Source organism: Abrus precatorius, unplaced genomic scaffold (genome assembly GCF_003935025.1).
Source record: "Abrus precatorius isolate BTA unplaced genomic scaffold, Abrus_2018 Scaffold8, whole genome shotgun sequence".
Lineage (NCBI taxonomy): Eukaryota > Viridiplantae > Streptophyta > Magnoliopsida > Fabales > Fabaceae > Abrus > Abrus precatorius.
This window is the reverse complement of record NW_020874428.1, coordinates 2,592,560-2,611,501: the sequence shown is the minus strand read 5'-3', so window position 1 is coordinate 2,611,501 and position 18,942 is coordinate 2,592,560. Positions and strand designations below refer to the sequence as shown.

Here is an 18,942-nt window from a genome sequence, read left to right as displayed (position 1 = left end):
GCCTGAAAAGGAACACACGCACGCACGAAAGCACTTAGTTTGTGAGCCACTGAAAGAAAGTGAATGTGTTTTGGTTGGAGTGTTTTGGATCTTTGAGACTAGACCTTTTTTAAACTTCAAAAAGAAAAAAAAACCCTTTCTTATCTCTTTTTCAAACTTTCTGTTGAGCACTTTCTCTGTTTTTTTTTTTTAAATTAATTAAACTGTATAGTTTAATTATAAATTGATATATGAGTAAAAATTATTAACTATTAAATGATTATGAATTTTACCTAATTATCCCATGAGATAAAAAATATATCTAAATAAAATATTAAAATAATTTTTTTAATGAAAATTGTATTAAATTTTTATTTAATTTTTATATACAAATTCTCATTAATATCCTATGATGATATTATTTGGTTTATCGAATAATTTAAACAATTTATAAGTAATTAAAAGTTATACTTAATATTATATTATAAGTAGTTGTCAATATACAATTTTATATACTTACAATATATCAAAATTAAAATTTTTATCTTTGGTTCTCTTTATGCACCTGTCTTTCTCAGCGGAAGGAAAAAGGGAACAACAATGGGCATATGAGATTTAATTTTAACGTGGGAGCTGCAGGACAATCATGGGTACTCGTGCATTGTTTCAGTATATGCATTTCGCTCAAAATAATAATAATGAAAAAAAATCTAAGGGATTTTCAGAAGAAAGAAAGGAAAATATTTGAATGTCATATGATACAGAAACAGTTAGCTACTATAGCTTCCTAAAACGAGAGAGAAAATTGACAAAGTTTGAACATTCTCTTCTTGGAGGCCATTCATACGTATTGTAATATATATGCAATATGCAATTATCTTAGTTTAAATCTAAATTCATTTCATTTAATGCGTTATAATTTATCTATTATAGTTTTTTTTTCCGGTACCCAATGACCACCTTAGTCTAACTGTCACTCCTATAAAACAGTGCTGCAATTTTTTACTAATATTAATTGTGGGTAATGAAGAAATTAAAAAAAAAAAAAGATATTGAAGTTATTTAGTTTTAGTAGTTTTTTTTAGGACAAAAAATGACATTGTTTTTTATTTAAAAATTTTGTATAAAAAACAATGCCCACAATGAAAAAATAGTGAAAATAATACTTTTTTACACGTTTCTATATAAATTCTTGAAAACTTGTACATACAAACTTTTAAAACAAAAAATAAAATAAAAATAACATTTTTTTATTATTAAAAATAGAAACAAAAACAATTTTCAGACCAATCAATTCCATATCAACCATAGGTGCTACATCTTTGCTTTAGGTTTAATTTGGATTTATTTTATATTTTTTTTACAAAACCGACCACCAACAAAACTATCATCAATTTGAAATTTATTAATTTTTCTTTAAATCTGACCCACTATGATCAAACCTAATCAAGCAATGTGGGAGGAGAATTCAATTCATATTTCATGTATTAATATATTTAGACGTTGAATCTCAATAAATAAGTTTTATGGGACACTCCACAACTGCTTACATTTCAATGAATTCGTAATCCTTGTCTTTTTATTTTTATGATAATATGAATTTTGATACATGAGTGAATTATATTTAATCCATATACTTTAGAGGGTAATATATTATGAAAATATTCATATTGCACAATTTTTGGACCATTTGATGAAAAGTAGAGAGAGGAGGAATACTAGGAAAAATATTATAACCAATGACTCGATTATTCTAATTAAGTCAATTGCGTGGTAATCTCGCTATGTTTTATTTTCCTCCTCCATTTGGTAGGAAATTCTAACTGTTATTCACAATCACAAACGTTATTGTCACAGCTCATGGATAAGCAAAGTCACCAAAAGTCTTAAAAGCAAAATGCTACATCAAATCATTAATTGCTAACTATTAGAAAGACATAATTGATAAAAATGAATTGCTAACCCAAATCAAAGCATATTGTTCCACCTACGAACCTACTATTATCTGTGAACTTCCAAGAACGTTAGAAAATCCAGAAAGAATAAAAAAAAAAATGGCACAAAATGCATTCAACAGTGTTCTTAAAACTTGTGCTTTCCTTCCTCCTTTGTATTTTTCCCCCGGTAAATAATCTATTATTTTTCATTAATAACATGACATGCATATTTAGTTAGTTACATCACTAATCTCCTTAGAATAGTCACTAATGTGATATATTCAATGCATATATCAGATTAACAATAAATGACGATGAGAATCATTTTGAAAACTTTAAAATTTATAAAAATAAAAACTAACATATTTTAAATAACTAAATCAAATTTAATAATATTTATAAAGAATAAGAACATAATTAAGTCTGCATTTAAAAATAATAAGAAGAAAGGGTGGGTAGGCCACTTTAGGATAAGACAATGGTATTAGATATAAAGTTAGGAAATATCTGACTGGAAAGAGGTCGAAGGATTACACATAAATAAGGGACAACGGGTTTGAGCTTTGAATATATTGGTAGAAAATAAACACTCGTCACGTGTTAGGTCGATTGTGGATTTGAATTTTAGTAACGAAGCACGTTACTCCAACTATTGTATAAGATTATATGCAGTATATGTATGTCTCTTTCTCTTTTTTATAATAAAATGAAATGATAAGGTCCAAAATAACCATTGGAACGTCATAAAAGAAACGATAAATAACATAAGCAAATTCTAAGTGACAAGATCATATATCCTAATAAGAAAAATTGTCTCTCATGTTTGTAAGGACCCAACACCATAAGAATCAAGGAAGGGAGAACAAGGTAGTCACTCATTGCTACTACAAAGCTCAAATGAAATCAGAACTACCAGAAGAAATTATCAAGCCAAGAAGCTCTTACATCATGTGTTGAAATTGAGTTTTAACATGCTTTAAAATTATGTGTATGTTTAAATTCACATTTACAAATAATTATAAATGTATGCTTATTTTAATGTTATTCATATTTACTTCAACACCACCGATTATAATTTTTGCATTAGATCCACATTTACATTATTTTTAAACATGTAATTAGTTATAATTTTTATATTAGATTTATATTTATATTTATATTTTTTTTTCAATATATTTTCAATTACATTATAACTAATAATATTGGAGCAAATATAAATACATTGGTTAATTAAACATAAATGTCATTGCACAATAAACATAAGAGGCAGGAATTCTCAAGAAAAATAACACTTACCAAAATGAGAAAGGTTAATAACATACTTTTTGTATTTTTATACTTTTAAGCAAACTATTTATTGTTGATTGAAGTTCACGATCATGCAAATTAAAATTAAATGAAATTCATGTAGAATTTATAAAACGGGTGTGCTCAAAGTCTGTTAAAGGATTACAGAGACACAGGGATCGACCACTCTTTATCACAATGTATTCCTAATTTTCCTCTTGGAACTACTATCATGCTTATAAATATTAATTGAATTTATTTACATACATTAGCACAAAATTTTTACAAGTCCATTATGCAGAAAAATAAGAATAAAATGTTCACTAACTATAATATAACAATGAAAAGATTAAAACATGATTTTCTTTGGCCAATAATGATCTATCTGTGCTAGCTAGTCTAGTAAATATATCGAGAGTAAAATGAATGAGTTCTATACATTTAATAAATGGTTAAGATGCCTCAGCTTGTGATCTTTATTATAGAAAAGACAAATGAAAAGAAAGGCAAAGTAATTAAAGAAAGGACAGTGAGATTGAAATAACAACAAACAAATAAGCATTCCAATTAATTTATGATTGGAAATGTACGTTCATCCAGATCATCATGCTTTAAACATTGTCTAATATGTCAATGCCTTAAGTACGCATATATATAATTTCAACTCAGTTATTGTTTAAATTTATCATCTTAACTTTATCTTAATTGATCTTCAAATTTTGTAAAATAATCAAGATTTTCTTTATTGGTAGTAATAATCCATTTAAGCATTTGACACATCAAGAAAAAATGTTCAAGCAAATAAGTTTCTTTTTGTTTTTTACATTCTACTTAATATTATATATAATTATTTTTATCTCTTACTATAAAAAAAATAACTTTTTTATTATCTCACTTGAATGTTCACAACAGATTTTGTGAACATTTTGCTAAATGAATCTATGAATGGGCCTAGCAGCATTAAAATTCCTTTGTTGTCATCTTTCCTTTCGGTACAGGAATTGGTGTAAACAATTTTGGATAGGTAAGCCATTTTTATGAAAGTTGTGAAACATGGGGCTTGGATATAGTTGAAAGTTAATATTGGACAAGTAACATAGGTAACATTTTGTTCAAAGAAAATTCTTCAATATAATCACTAAAATAGATAAAAGTGTTGAATAAAGTTATATTTTTAAGAAGAGAATTATATCATAAAAGGTATTAAAAAATAATTATCAACTGCGAGAGCACCACACAATGATTTTTCTTAGACATGATAAAAATATGCCAATACTAGCATCTTCCTTTCGGATCTAGATTCAATGTAGTTGATGAGGGTGCAGCCAAACACAGAATATTCGTCTTAGTGCCTTGTGATTTATACAAATTATATATAATTCAAATAATATGGTTTCAAAATTACTTATATATTTGAATTATATATGATAAACTATCCCTCTCATAACGCTTTTCACTGCCATAGAAAAAGGGTGTGAAAAGAAAGTAAAGTCAATTAAATAGATTAGGAATTGAAAAATGTTTTCTACTACAAACTTAAGCATGAAGAAATGCAAGTTCTTCTCTCTAAATTTTTTTTTCTTCTAAGGTAGTTTTTCTTAATTGAAAACCTTCGGAAAACTATTAACTACTTCAGAGTTTAGACTAAAATGGCTGTATAATTTTAAGGAAACACAAACTCAAATGAAATAGTTCTAAATTGGACTGCATTAGTAAGCATAGCAAAATCTAGATTCTTTGCCTCCAAAAATGTCCCGGAAAGTAAATGTAACAGATTCATTGCTATGATGGGCATCCAAAGTACTTCAAATCAGGGTAAATATCTTGGATTCCCTCTATTTCATGGGCAATTTGCAAAGCTGTTCAAGAGCTGAAAGATGGTTTTAAAATAAGAGTTGGTGAGGGGAACATATTGGTTTGGTACTAAAAAATGGCATGATCAAGGCCCCCTTTGTATTCGAGCTATAATTGACTGATTCAACGGGAAATCTATAACATGAGACCCTTCAATTCTAGCTGGGTTTAGAAGCTTAATGTTGTGGAAATTATTAGATTCTTTATTTGGATGATCATCATGGATATCCTTCCAAAGAACCAGTTTCATTTTAATAGGTATATTAGTAGGAATTGGTCCTTTCATCACTGTACCCTGTTTGAGACATGGATACACTGCCTTAGTGATTGTCATAGATCTCATAAAATATCATGTTAATTCTTTTGGCAAATAAGTTAGGAGTCTCTTTTGTTTGTTCTTAGCTTTTGCTTTTATATTTTTATGCATACAAAAAAGTGCATTACTATTGAAACAAAATGTCATGTACAAAGAAAAATATTTCATGAAACTTTGGGTAATGGTACAGCTTATATGGATTGCTTTAGCTTCTCTTTCGTAAGTTCAATGCACCGGTACAACCATAACTTAAGTGGATTTAGGGTGCATAATGCTGATTGAAAAGTTCATCATAATCATTGTTCTCAGCTGTTAAACCTGTCACTAAGACTTTGTTTGGAAATTAACTTTTTAGGGAGAAAAGAAGTAAAAGAATTATGTGATATTTAGCCATTTTAAGAGTTTTTAGATAAAAAAAAAGAAATAATTTATAAACCCTTTAAAATTTTCTTAATTTCATATTTTTAAGTTTCTTCAATTTGAAAATTTTGTATTAACCTCTCTTGCTTTTTAAATACTTTCTTTCCCTCTCCTTCTAAATTCCAAACAAAATCTAAAGTATGCAAAGAAAGCAACCATTCATCATAGGCCTTCAATAAACTTCTCCTTGAAAAGACTTTAGAATAATCTATCTTTTTTGTTATCAATGTAACTATCAAACCATCCTAATTAGACTTCAAATTATGTTTAGAAATCACTAATTATCAAACTACAAAGAAAGATGTAACATAATCTTGAACTTTTCAAGAAAAATTATAAAATGAAAATTCTAAAATATTTATACTAAGCATTCAAGTGGTTTTGAAGTTGAAGGTAGGAAAACAACAAAAGGGTTAAATTTGTTTTCTAAAAATTTTAGCTAAAATTTAGTTGATTTTCAGAAAATAAAAAAAGGTATTTTGTTAAAAGAAAAATAGTTTGCTTAATAAAAAGGATTAAGAGTCGAAAGAAGGAAGATCACACAATAATTTATACTAGTTCATTTAAGAATAATAAAGTTATTTCAGTCCTTAACTTCAGTCAAGATTTTTACTATTTAACTAAATATACATTGTATGATAATATGTTCAAGTATTATGTAATACAAGTCTATCCAAACTTAATTTACCACAAGTATTATTGTAAAATATCTCTTCAGAAAAATATTTTTCTTAGTATTATTTACGTCTGTTCAAACTAATAAACAATAAAAATATGAATAATTTCCACACAAAAGACTTTATTATAAATGGTATGAAGTTCACTTATCTTTGTCTTGCCTTTTGTATGGATATGTGTCTTGTTAACTAGTCTAAAGTTGAAGAGTTTACCTTAGACACACCTAAATATAGGTTGACGGTTAACAACAACTTTAGATCATAATACATTCTATGACTTAAAAGCCTTTTCATATAAGAGCCCAAAAGGTGAGAAAGTAAGAGATTGAGAATGACAGACTACCTGATGTCATGAATTGCAATAAACCCAACCTGCAAAGCTGAGAAAAGACTAGGCATACAAGATGATCCCTCAGATTGTTCATCATTGTAGTTTCTGGAGACACCTCCATCTGCAATGCAGAGCAAGAAGTCTATAGCATGTTTCTTTAACTCCTATGGTACATTTACAAAGGAAAGTACATGCTTTAATGTTCCTATTGCTAGCCCCCTTTTGATCTGGATATTATGAAGTTCATCCTGTATGACAATGATATCCTTTTTTGCAGTAAGAACAACCTCCTCAGAGACATGCTGGTTTAGTGAAAGGGAAATGCATAAAAGAAATGGCAAGGATTCAATTATAGTAATTTTCCAAACACAAACCTGAAAGAGCAGCTCCATGTTTGACATCAGATAAACAATCCATATAGTCAGTCATTTTATCTTCTGGGTAATTGCAGGTAGAAAAGAAAAACATTAAGGATTGCTTATTTAAGCAGTTATTCAACAAGTTTTTTTTTTAATGATGACTTATACTATAAATTAAATGATGAAATTTATTGGGATAAGTTGAAAACAACTTATTTTGAGAAGTTATACCAAAAAGCTTGTTAAAATAAGCTAAAAAGAACTTATAGGAGTCATAAGTTGTCTATAAGCTCTTCTTAACAGGCCCTAATCATGCAGTGTAAATAGTGCTTACATTAGCATTGAAATAAATTAACAGCAGACATACAGTAACTCAAGAATACTACCTCCAAAAACGGAGCCAGCCACAGTCTCGACGTCATAATTTGTTAGTAGACTGAGATATGATAAACCACAATATGAAGAAATTTGTGACAGTCCTAATACCAATGAATGACAACGGGAAGCTTTATAGGATATGCTGGCTGAAACAAGAGTGTGGACAGTGCAAGGTAAGATCATATTGGATGGATAAAAACATATCATAAGGAATATTTTTTTCTAAAATGTGAAATACAAATAATCATAATTATAAAGTTTTAATGCATTACAGAGATATCTACCAAGCATTACAGGACATGTCGACCAAGAAGAACATGGAGTTTCTCCTTTGCATCCCTCTCCTGTTGAAAAAATGGAGAACAAAAAGTCAGCAAAAGAATTGACAACAAATCATATATTTAAGATTCTCTAATAAAGAAAAAGATAATTATTTTAAAATTGACAACAAACTTATTGCAAACTTCATATATAGAATTTGCAATCTCAACAGCTCTGTCACATACATTCTCAAGTTCTGCTTCTTCTGACTCCAAAGACACAGCCTTCAATATATTAAGAATAATAGGAACGACTTCTTTTACTTGCTCAAACTGATGCCTCCGAATAGAAATAAAGACTGAAAAGGTAAAATAATTATGAACAAAAGCTTTAAAATGTGGCTTCCAATCACTGACAGAGACAGAGTGCAACACAACTGCTGAGCCCAAAACTAGCTTAGGTGTTTCATCAACAAAGATAACCATACACTCTAACAAAATAGCTTAAGTGGTAAAACAAATTCTCCGTTAGTCTTCAAGCTGAAAAAAATGAGACCAATAGAATCTGCAATATAATTGGCAGCCGAGCTTAAAAGACTACGTGATTTAATATCTTGATGAAGCTAAGGACCTTAAGGTTAAGAATATTTATTTTATATGTGATTAGATATAATAGTCCAGTCTTAAAATATGAATTGTGTATTCGTCACTGCATTAAAAAATAGATTTTATCCATGCTCTCTCATCAATGTTAACGTAATATAATCATAAATTCAATGCAAATCAGGCTTTGAGCAAAAACATGAGCCTGGATTATTAGGCCAGAGAGGGTAACAGCTAAGGAAAGGGTTCTCTACATACCAAGCCTTAGAGCAACTAAGATTCAAGAAGACCAAAAATAAGATAATAAAATGAATCTAATCAAGCGATTCACTTGCCCTACATTGGAAGTGAATTCACAAGGTAATTGCTTCCGTCTTTTTTTCATTAAACAGAGATTATAGTTCTATATTCTATCCATTAATTAGAAAGGTCACTGCAATGAATTACCCTTCGAGAGCCCTTTAAGGAGGGACAATGAAACTAGCAGGCTTGGTCACCTTACTTGAGTAACCTATTGTCTGGTCAGTTAAATTAACAGAAGCATATGATCACTATATTAACCATTCAACAACACTAAGATATGATCATTATATTAACCATAAATAAACAAATTCAATGTCACACCACAGCATCCATTTGTAAATACATATTACAAGCATGATTTAACTCAATCCACAGACCTACTTTCAACTTTACCAAAGTAGTAAGCTGATATTTGAAGATATAGCCAACAAGAAGCATCAATCAAATAAAACAGAAAATGTCCATTTTTGTCTTCAAAGAAATACGTGTTACAATGTTGGTTCCATTAGAATCGAACAACATCTAATTCTCCTTCATTGTCATTTTATGCTATCAAATTGGTTCTTAGAGTGCTATCAAATTGGTTCTTACAGTGATATCAAATTGGTCCCCAAAGGAAGAAACTGATGGCATTTACTCATCAATGCAACACAACCATCCACTTAAATTTTTTTTCAAGCAGTTTTTCCCATATTTCTCGCTAATCATCACTTATCAAAGTTGTTAGCATTATTATTTAAAAAGCCACATTAATCAAATTAAAAAATCAATAATAACGGTAAAAAGTAAAGAAGTGATTGATCATACTTTAGAACATGACCGAAGAATCCTTAGATTATTCTGAGTTTCATAATCCGTAAACGACAGTGTTTCCCGCTCTACGTACACCGACATGAGGGTGATGATAAAGAATGAGAGACTGAAAACTATAAAACCCTGAAACGAGAAACCCCAAAAAGAACAAGACAAGGGTAGAAGGGTCATTTAACGTCCAAATTAGGGGCATTTTGTAATTTGAAAATTTCGGAGATCTTGGTCATGGTAAAAGCAACTAGAAGTGAATCGTTGTTTTCAGAACAAGTAGTAACCACCGCAATGGAACCGGAAGTGAGCATCGAAGGATCGGCGATGATCCAGGTGGCGGTGATTCCCGTCGGAACTGTGCCGTCTAACTTGCTGCGAGACTATTACTCGATGCTGCTGCCGCTGCACACGATCCCTCTCTCTGCGATCAGTTCCTTCTACACGGAGCACCAGAAATCGCCATTCGCGGTTCAGCCGTGGGACTCCGGTTCGCTCCGGTTCAAGTTCGTTCTCGGCGGCGCTCCGCCGAGTCCCTGGGAGGACTTCCAGTCGCACCGCAAAACCCTCGCCGTCATCGGCATTGTCCACTGTCCTTCCTCCCCGGATCTCGACGCCGTTGTCGACATCTTCTCCAATGCTTGCAAGTCCTTCCCTTCTTCTCTCGTCGATCGCTGCTTCGCCTTCTACCCTAACGATTCTCAGGTTCTCCCTTAGTTTTGTATTCGATTTCCTCTGTTTCCGGTAATTCAGTGTAGAAAAGGATAATAGATGATGAAACCTGTCTTATAGCGCCCCCCCCCCCCCCCCCAAAAAAAATCTGTTTTTCTGGTAGTTCAGTAAAGAAATGTGTGGAAATAAAACAATATTATGGTATTTTTTTTTTCCATTAATTTCCTTTGCTTCTGGCAATTCAGTGAAGAAATGGATCGAATGAAACATTCCCATTGGTTATTTTCTTTAAATTCCTCTGGGTTTGGCCATTTAGTGAGGAAATGGATTAAAAAAATGAGACCAGTCTTGTAGATTTTATTTTCCTAATTTTCCACTGTTTCTGGTAATGTAGTGAAGAGATGAATCGAAATGAAAGTCTTATAGGGTTTTCCTCCCCCCCCCCCCCCCCCCCCAACTACTAAATTTCCTATGCTTCTGGCAATTCAGTGAAGAAATAAATTAAAAAAAGTGAAACAGTCGTATAGATTTATTTTCCTTTGATGGCCTCTGTTTTTGGCAATTTAGTGAAGTTGATCGAAAAGAAACAGCGTTATAGGTCTTTCCTTAATTTCCTCCTTTTTTTTTTGACAAATTAGTGAAGAAATGAATAAAAGAAGTCATGGTCTTGTAGTTTTTTTCTTTAATTTCCTGTATTTAATAATTTTGTGAAGAAATGTATCAAAAGGAAACAATCTAATAGTTTTTTTTTTCCTTTGATTTGCTCTATGGCTTTGTAGCTTGAGGATGGGAGTAAGAAAGGAGGGAATTTGAGGTTGTTTCCTCCTGCTGATCGACCAACATTGGAGTTCCACTTGAACACTATGATGCAAGAAATTGCTGCTTCCCTCCTTATGGAGTTTGAGAAATGGGTGCTTCAGGCGGAATCTTCTGGAACTATTCTCAAGACACCTTTGGATTCTCAAGCTAGTCTCAGCTCAGAGGAGGTGTTCATGTTTAGGTGTCCTAATTTTATTTTAATTTATATTTTGTATTTTTTCAGTGGTGTTATGTGAAAAATATTTGTTTTTGGTTTTTGATTTGCTGATTTTGCTTTGGTTGAGTTCAATTATATTCATGTTTGAGTGTGTTGGTTGGAATACAGGTTATCAAGGCCAAGAAGAGAAGGCTTGGACGTGCACAAAAGACCATTGGTGATTACTGTTTGTTGGCAGGATCCCCAGTTGATGCCAATGCTCATTATTTTACTGCACTAGAACTTTCCAGGTTAACTGGTGATTACTTCTGGTATGCTGGAGCATTGGAGGGTAGTGTTTGTGCCTTGCTGGTATTTTCTCTTCTTCTTCTAAATCTCATTTTCATTTTTTAAAATTTAATATTTAATCTTATGGCCTGTGTGGTTATGCAATTCATGTGCTGGGTCTTGTATTGGACTGAGTGTAGTACTGGGAGGGTACATGATGACATCTCTTCATTTTGAGTTTTATGAATCCCATCTCTGAAATTAGTTTTGCAATTTAAAAAACTAATTGAAGACCATTTGTTATGGAAGTGGTTTATTATTATCATACTTTAGTTAACTGCTTGTTACTTGTGTTTATATAATACTTATCTAGTTTCACAAAAATGTTTGAAGAAGTATTCATTTCATATACTATTTAAAAATTCTCAACAGAGTGCCAGAAAAAGGATCTAGACACCAAAATCTCTTTCCTCTCATTAGTACTTTAATTAAAAAAGTTCTTAGTCCTTGACAGAGAAATATTATGTGTGCAGATGACATTCATATGAATCTTTTCCACAATTTTTGTTTTGGTTTGGACATGGTTATATTGTAAGGGTCTGAGGTTGAGGCCGAAATTTGTTGAACTTGAAAATGTTGCATGTTGGGTATATTTTGGTTATTGATTCATTATTTTCATAGTTTCAGTTTCTGATGAATCTAAAGGGAAAATTAGTTATTACTTTTGTTTCAGGAACAACTACTGCATGGCATACATGGTATCTAAGTCTGTAAAAAATAAAAACAAATAGTGGACAGTGTGACTCTTTTCTACATTTACATCTCTATATTTTATTTCTTTTCATTTGTATGTTATCAGATTGACCGTATGGGCCAGAAAGATTCAGTCCTGGAGGACGAAGTTAGATATCGTTATAATAGTGTCATCATGCACTACAAGAAGTCACAAGATAATGCTCAGCGGTAAAATTTCTGCTTTGAGCTTTCATTAATTGATATCTTTGATGCCTATCCCACAACTGTGCTTTCTTTAATTACATTTGTTGTCTGTATTTATCCCTCTAGTAGATTATTCCAATTATTAGTTGTCAGTGCTAAATGTTATTTAATCCTTTTGTGCAGAGTTTCTCCCCTAACTTTTGAACTTGAAGCTACTTTGAAATTAGCAAGGTTTCTTTGCAGGTGTGTTCTTTGCTGAGCTTGAACAATGTAATAAATGAGCTATGCTGATGTGTTACAAATGTGAAATGGAGATAACTTTGGTATTCTTGAATAAAGATAAATGCCATGTGTTTGAGCCTTTATGAATTTTTCATTTCAATTGTTTGACTTACAGAAGTTAGACCAATGTTCATGTTTCATAAATTTGTTAATTTAATGCTTCTGATTAATCAAAGCAGTTGATATTACGCATCTGAATATCCTTACCAGTTTGTTAGCAAATTTTACAGAAAGTGGAGGTGTGCTACTGGACGTAAGCATATGTTTTGCTTTCTATTAATTTTAAAACTATTTTATCTGAATTCTCTCAATCAACAGGAGAGAGCTGGCCAAGGAGGTGGTGGAGTTGTTAACCACTGCTGCGGATGGTGCTAAATCTTTAATTGATGCAAGTGATAGGCTCATATTATATATTGAAATAGCTCGTTTGTATGGAAATCTTGGATACCAGAGAAAAGCTGCATTCTTCTCTAGGCAGGTTGCTCAGTTATATCTGCAGCAAGAAAATAGGCTGGCTGCAATAAGTGCTATGCAAGTTTTGGCAATGACCACAAAAGCATATCATGTTCAAAGTAGATCATCATTCTCGGATCATTCTTTGCACAATGTGAGTTTACAAGCATTACCAATCAGACACTTAATTTTGTTTGACAATTGAAACACATAATTATTATGTATGGGCTGTGCTTTTGCTTGATACTGAAGATATATAATCATTTTATCCATTGGGCAGAATGTTTTGATTGATTTAGCATATTTATGTTGAAACTAAAAATTATTTGTTTCTATTATGGTAGACAAAACTCCTCTTGCTGTTGTTGCTCATCTGTTATTTTGGTTTTCTTTGCTTAAATGATTCCCACCCCCACTCGTTTCCCTAGTTGTTTTTTTACTTGGTTGTAGCTTCAAACTTAATGATTACCGTATATTTGATTGAGATAGCTACTACTCTTAAATAATTAATGAACATTATATACTACATGGCATTAACCTTTTTAGTTTCAATATCCAAGCTTCCATGCAACATAATTTTCTCTGTGCAACATAATATTACAAACTTGCTAATTCTCTGAATGCCTTCATCCTATTTATCTTATTGGTCCACTCTAACAACCTCACTGACTACCCTAACTGTCGCTAACTAATTTTCACTTCCCTTCTGTCCTTAACTCCCAACATTCTCACAAAGATTTAACAATAAGTTTATGGACAGAAGGAAATGTGCTAACTTGCTTCGTTGCGTATATATTTTACATTTTAAGTCCTGTCATTCCATTGCACAAATGTGACTTACTGTTGGCATCTGATATTTAATTTTTTAGTGGATGGCTCACATTATCAAAAGTGATATGTTATGATAAGCAATGGCTAATCAGTCGTGCAGACAAATTTGATATATTAAAGAACTTCTATTGTTAACAAACTTTGGCATAGAATTGTAATTTAAATGTTACGTATTCACAGAAGGGAATTGGGTCAAACAATGTTGATAGTGGGAAAACATATCATCAATCAGCAGTCTCCCTCTTTGAGTCTCAATGGAGTACCCTACAGATGGTTGTATTAAGAGAAATTTTGCTCTCTGCAGTTCGTGCTGGTGATCCTCTTACTGCATGGAGTGCAGCAGCACGACTTCTTAGATCCTACTATCCTCTAATAACACCTGCTGGGCAAAATGGCCTGGCTAATGCACTTTCAAATTCAGCTGAGAGGCTGCCACCAGGGACTCGATGTGCTGATCCTGCATTACCCTTTGTAAGGTACTTGGTTAATAAATTCTTTTCCACTAACTCATATCATACAATTTTTTTCCTGTTGGAATTCCTAATCACCTTCCCCTGCTTTGGGGTCCTCAAGTTTTTCAAATGCTAGTATGGTTGACTGCATAACTTTTGGAGAACTAACACAAGTAGCAATTTAATTATTAATTGCTTTCAGGCTGCATTCCTTTCCTGTCCACCCAATACAAATGGACATTGTAAAACGTAATCCAGCTAGAGAAGACTGGTGGACCGGTACTGCCCCTACAGGCCCTTTCATTTATACGCCATTCAGTAAAGGAGAGCCAAATAATATCAAGAAGCAAGAGCTTGTTTGGATTGTTGGAGAGCCTGTTGAGGTCTTGGTGGAATTGGCTAACCCATGTGGCTTTGATTTAAGGGTTGATAGCATCTATCTATCTGTGCATTCTGGAAATTTTGATGCTTTCCCCGTGAGTGTAAGCCTTCTACCAAATTCTTCAAAAGTGATCTCCTTATCTGGCATTCCAACATCAGCGGGGCCAGTTACAATTCCTGGGTGCATTGTCCATTGTTTTGGTGTTATTACTGAACATCTGTTTAAAGAGGTTGATAATCTGCTTCTTGGTGCCTCACAAGGGCTGGTCCTTTCTGATCCTTTTCGATGCTGTGGATCTCCAAAGTTGAAGAATGTATCTGTTCCAAATATTTCTGTAGTACCACCACTTCCATTGCTGATATCACATGTCGTTGGAGGTGATGGCGCCATCATTTTGTATGAAGGTGAAATTCGTGATGTGTGGATAAGTCTGGCCAATGCAAGCACTGTTCCGATTGAGCAGGCACATATTTCACTGTCGGGGAAGAATCAAGATTCTGTAATTTCATATTCTGCTGAGACTTTAAAATCTTGCCTCCCTCTCAGGCCTGGAGCAGAAGTGATATTCCCTGTGACCTTGAGAGCCTGGCAGCTTGGTATGGTGGAGGCTGATTCTGGTGTGGGGAAGACTGTCTCTGGGAATAATGCAAAGCATTCCAAAGATGGAAGCAGCCCATCATTGTTGATCCACTATGCTGGTATTGTCTTCAGACACAATCAGTAGTGTTTCTTTCTTGTCTTGCTTTCTTGATGAATTTAGCAGTTCAGTCCTCTGTCCTTGCGCTAGAATACATTCAGATCAAACATTTGTGGATTCCAATATTTAACTAACTTAACCAGCATAATTTGCCCCTTTTTCGTTTTTTGTCTTCATCTTCTCCCCGTTGTTACATGAGTGTCATTGTTCTCATGCATTTTATTCTGTCATAAACAGTTGAATTATATGGATTATATTAGCTTCCTCATATAGCTCCCATCTAATGGCACATTGAGACTCTTTATGTTAAAATACATGCATTTTAATGAATTTCTTGGTGTCATTCTTTTATGTCTGCTACCAATGCTCTTTCCACATTTATTTCAGGCCCACTGAAAACCTCTGAAGATCCTCCAACAAATGGATCTACTGGGCCCCCTGGCAGGCGCCTTGTTGTTCCCCTGCAGATTTGTGTTTTGCAGGGTTTGTCTTTTGTAAAGGCTCAGCTTCTTTCAATGGAATTTCCTGCTCATGTTGGTGAAAATCTTCCTAAGTTGGATGACGTAAACAAGTCCAATGGAGGACATGTTGACTCGGAGACAAAAATGGACAGATTAGTGAAAATAGATCCTTTCAGAGGAAGTTGGGGATTGCGATTTCTTGAACTTGAGTTGTCAAATCCAACAGATGTAATGTTTGAAATTAATGTCTCTGTCAAACTGGAGAATTCTAGTAATGAGGACAATCATTTTGCTGATCAGGGTGCTACAGAATATGGCTATCCTAAAACCAGAATTGATAGAGATTGCTCAGCAAGGGTTTTAGTGCCTCTTGAGCATTTTAAACTACCTGTTCTTGATGATTCCTTTTTTATGAAGGACACTCAAGCAGATCGCATCGGCGGAGGAAGAAATGCATCCTTCTCTGAAAAGAACACCAAAGCTGAACTCAATGCTTGTATCAAGAACCTTATATCTAGGATTAAGGTTCAATGGCACTCTGGTCGCAATAGCTCTGGAGAGCTAAATATCAAGGAAGCTATACAGGCAGCTCTCCAAACATCAGTCATGGATGTTTTGCTTCCAGATCCACTGACTTTTGGCTTCAGGCTTGATCGATATGGTTTTGAATCAGAAAAACGTTATCCTGATAAAGAAACTGATTTAGATGAATCTCCTGCTTCCAAAGGTTCTGTGCTTGCACATGAAATGACACCAATGGAAGTTCTGGTTCGAAATAACACTAGGGATATGATCAAAATGAGTCTTAATATTACATGTAGAGATGTAGCTGGGGAAAATTGTGTAGATGGTACCAAAGCGACTGTTCTATGGACTGGTAATTTTTTAATTATTGTTTGGCTCCAGTAACTGGCATGCATTCATGTCGGTCTCTAATATTGTATTGCCTTGACTTAATCAATCTTTTTCAGGTGTTCTGACTGATATTGCTATGGAAATTCCCCCACTTCAACAAATTAAACATTCTTTCTGCCTACATTTTCTTGTGCCTGGAGAGTATACGTTACTTGCTGCAGCAGTAATTGATGATGCCAATGACATTCTTCGAGCTCGTGCCAAGACCACCTCAGCTGCTGAGCCAATTTTCTGTCGGGGACCACCATATCACGTTCGTGTCCTTGGAACTGCATAAAGTTATTGTCCATAAATCTGATGTGAACTTGCTAATCTCTGCAGATTTCAGTTTCCACTCGAAATATGAGGCTTTGCCTTGGTTATCTAGAATGATGTATTTAACTCAAGGTGACGATTCTGGGAGTCTTCTGCTTGAAACTTCTTGTAATTGTACTTTACAAATTAAGAATTCATCGGAAGACACAAGTTGGAGTCATATCTGTAAATCAAGTCGAATATACGGTGATGAGATAGTGGTTTTGGAAATTTTGTTTATTTTAGCCAACACGCTTGTTCTAATTGCGAAGATACCTTTTTGATTTTATTTTATTTTTGTTGTTCGTCCATATTCCTGATACAGCTTTTGGCAGTGGCTTACTTTACACAATAAGAAGCCCTCAATTTTAACAAATTGATCAATAGTGAGTGATAAGCTTGGAAATTTTTTTTAGACATCATCACTAGTAAATTATTTTGCTAGTTAATGGCAAGGTTATATTTCAGGTTTTAATTTTATATATACCGGGTTTACAGAACTAGTCTATTGGCACTAGTAAAGGTATTATATTTAAGGAATGTTTTAACTAGAAGGGAAATTAAGTTTTAAAAACTAAAGATTAAATAGTTACAAATCAAGCTTGGTTACTTGTAAGAAAAACAAAATTATTGTGTGAAGGATATATATAGTTTTGACAAAAAATAATAAATTTATTTATTTAATCTTAAATTTTAGAATTGTTTTTCAAATGACATCGTCAAACAGTTTAAATTAAAAAAAATACGGTTTTAAAAGTAATAAAACAAAGCCTCATAATTACTAAATATAAATGTTAAAATAAATCATAATTACTAGACGCCAATTCCGGTCCAATTTATCTTATATACAAGAGTTCATTGCATCTAGTATATCAAGCATACAATTTCCAACAAAACTAACTTCGGCTTCTTCACAAACCCAGGTGCCAATTAATAAATCCATAAAATAAGAAGAAAAATACATAATGGGGCAGAACACAGAAACCATATAGACATATGTAATCAGAATCAAAGCATGAAGAATTTCAGAATGCTTTTCTTCTTTTGCATTATTGGAACCATTTGTAACCAGTAACCCCAATATAGCAAAGCACTATTCAGATGTATGCATGTTTAACCCTCCAAGAAAAAGCAGTAGACAGCATGACCTTCACTCAATTTTATTTTTTTTCATCCAACTAGGAAGGAGTTATTTATTTAGTTCTACCTTAAGGATTGTCTAAACGAAGTCAAAGGTGATTAACACAACTAATTGCTGCCGTTGGAACATCAACTGCTTTCTATATTTAGAATGAAACTAACACATTTCATAAAACTTCTAACATAAATACTTGATTACTTAAGTGAAAAATTGCAAGTAACAACTCAACTATTATGCAAAGTGTGAAAGTCTGATAAAAGTATTTGAAATGTAACAACACAAAAATAATAAACTCCACTCAAAAGAAATAGCAACAAGCAGGATCAACCAAAATCAGAGTAATGCTATAACACAATCTCTTTTCTCAAACTCTTAACCAGGCTGCATCTAAGTCCAAGTTTATGTAAATGATTGATGATGCACACACTCTTTTCTCCAACTTCTTTGCTTCATATTCTCATATGCAACCATGTCACTAGTTTTCATAGTTCGAGAAAAGAGTTTGTGTATATAACATTATTTAAAGAAAAATATCCACAAAAACAAAGACGGTATTACCTGTGAACTACCAAGACAAAAAGAAAGAAAGAAAACCGAAAAGCAGGTTTCTCACACCATTTCAAGCCATCCAAGTTACGAAGGATGTGTTTGGAAACATGTTACCTACTATAAACA

The 18,942-nt window shown here is 32.8% G+C and overlaps 1 protein-coding gene across 2 annotated transcripts; it reads left to right on the top strand.

The window, feature by feature from the left end:
- The first annotated feature begins 9,747 nt into the window (after window positions 1-9,747).
- On the top strand, window positions 9,748-17,418 carry LOC113846943 (trafficking protein particle complex II-specific subunit 120 homolog). Of its 2 annotated transcripts, none has more exons than XM_027475722.1 (10): window positions 9,748-10,210; window positions 10,957-11,163; window positions 11,322-11,504; window positions 12,280-12,383; window positions 12,543-12,602; window positions 12,960-13,248; window positions 14,106-14,401; window positions 14,580-15,457; window positions 15,844-16,794; window positions 16,889-17,418. In XM_027475722.1, the coding sequence occupies exons 1-10, from the start codon at window positions 9,800-9,802 to the stop codon at window positions 17,107-17,109; spliced, it is 3,600 nt and encodes a 1,199-aa protein (XP_027331523.1). In that variant the 5' UTR covers window positions 9,748-9,799; the 3' UTR covers window positions 17,110-17,418. The 2 variants fall into 2 exon arrangements, with proteins under 2 accessions (XP_027331523.1, XP_027331524.1); XM_027475723.1 differs by having other exon boundaries at window positions 9,800-10,210; window positions 14,109-14,401; window positions 16,889-17,372.
- Window positions 17,419-18,942: the final 1,524 nt, after the last annotated feature.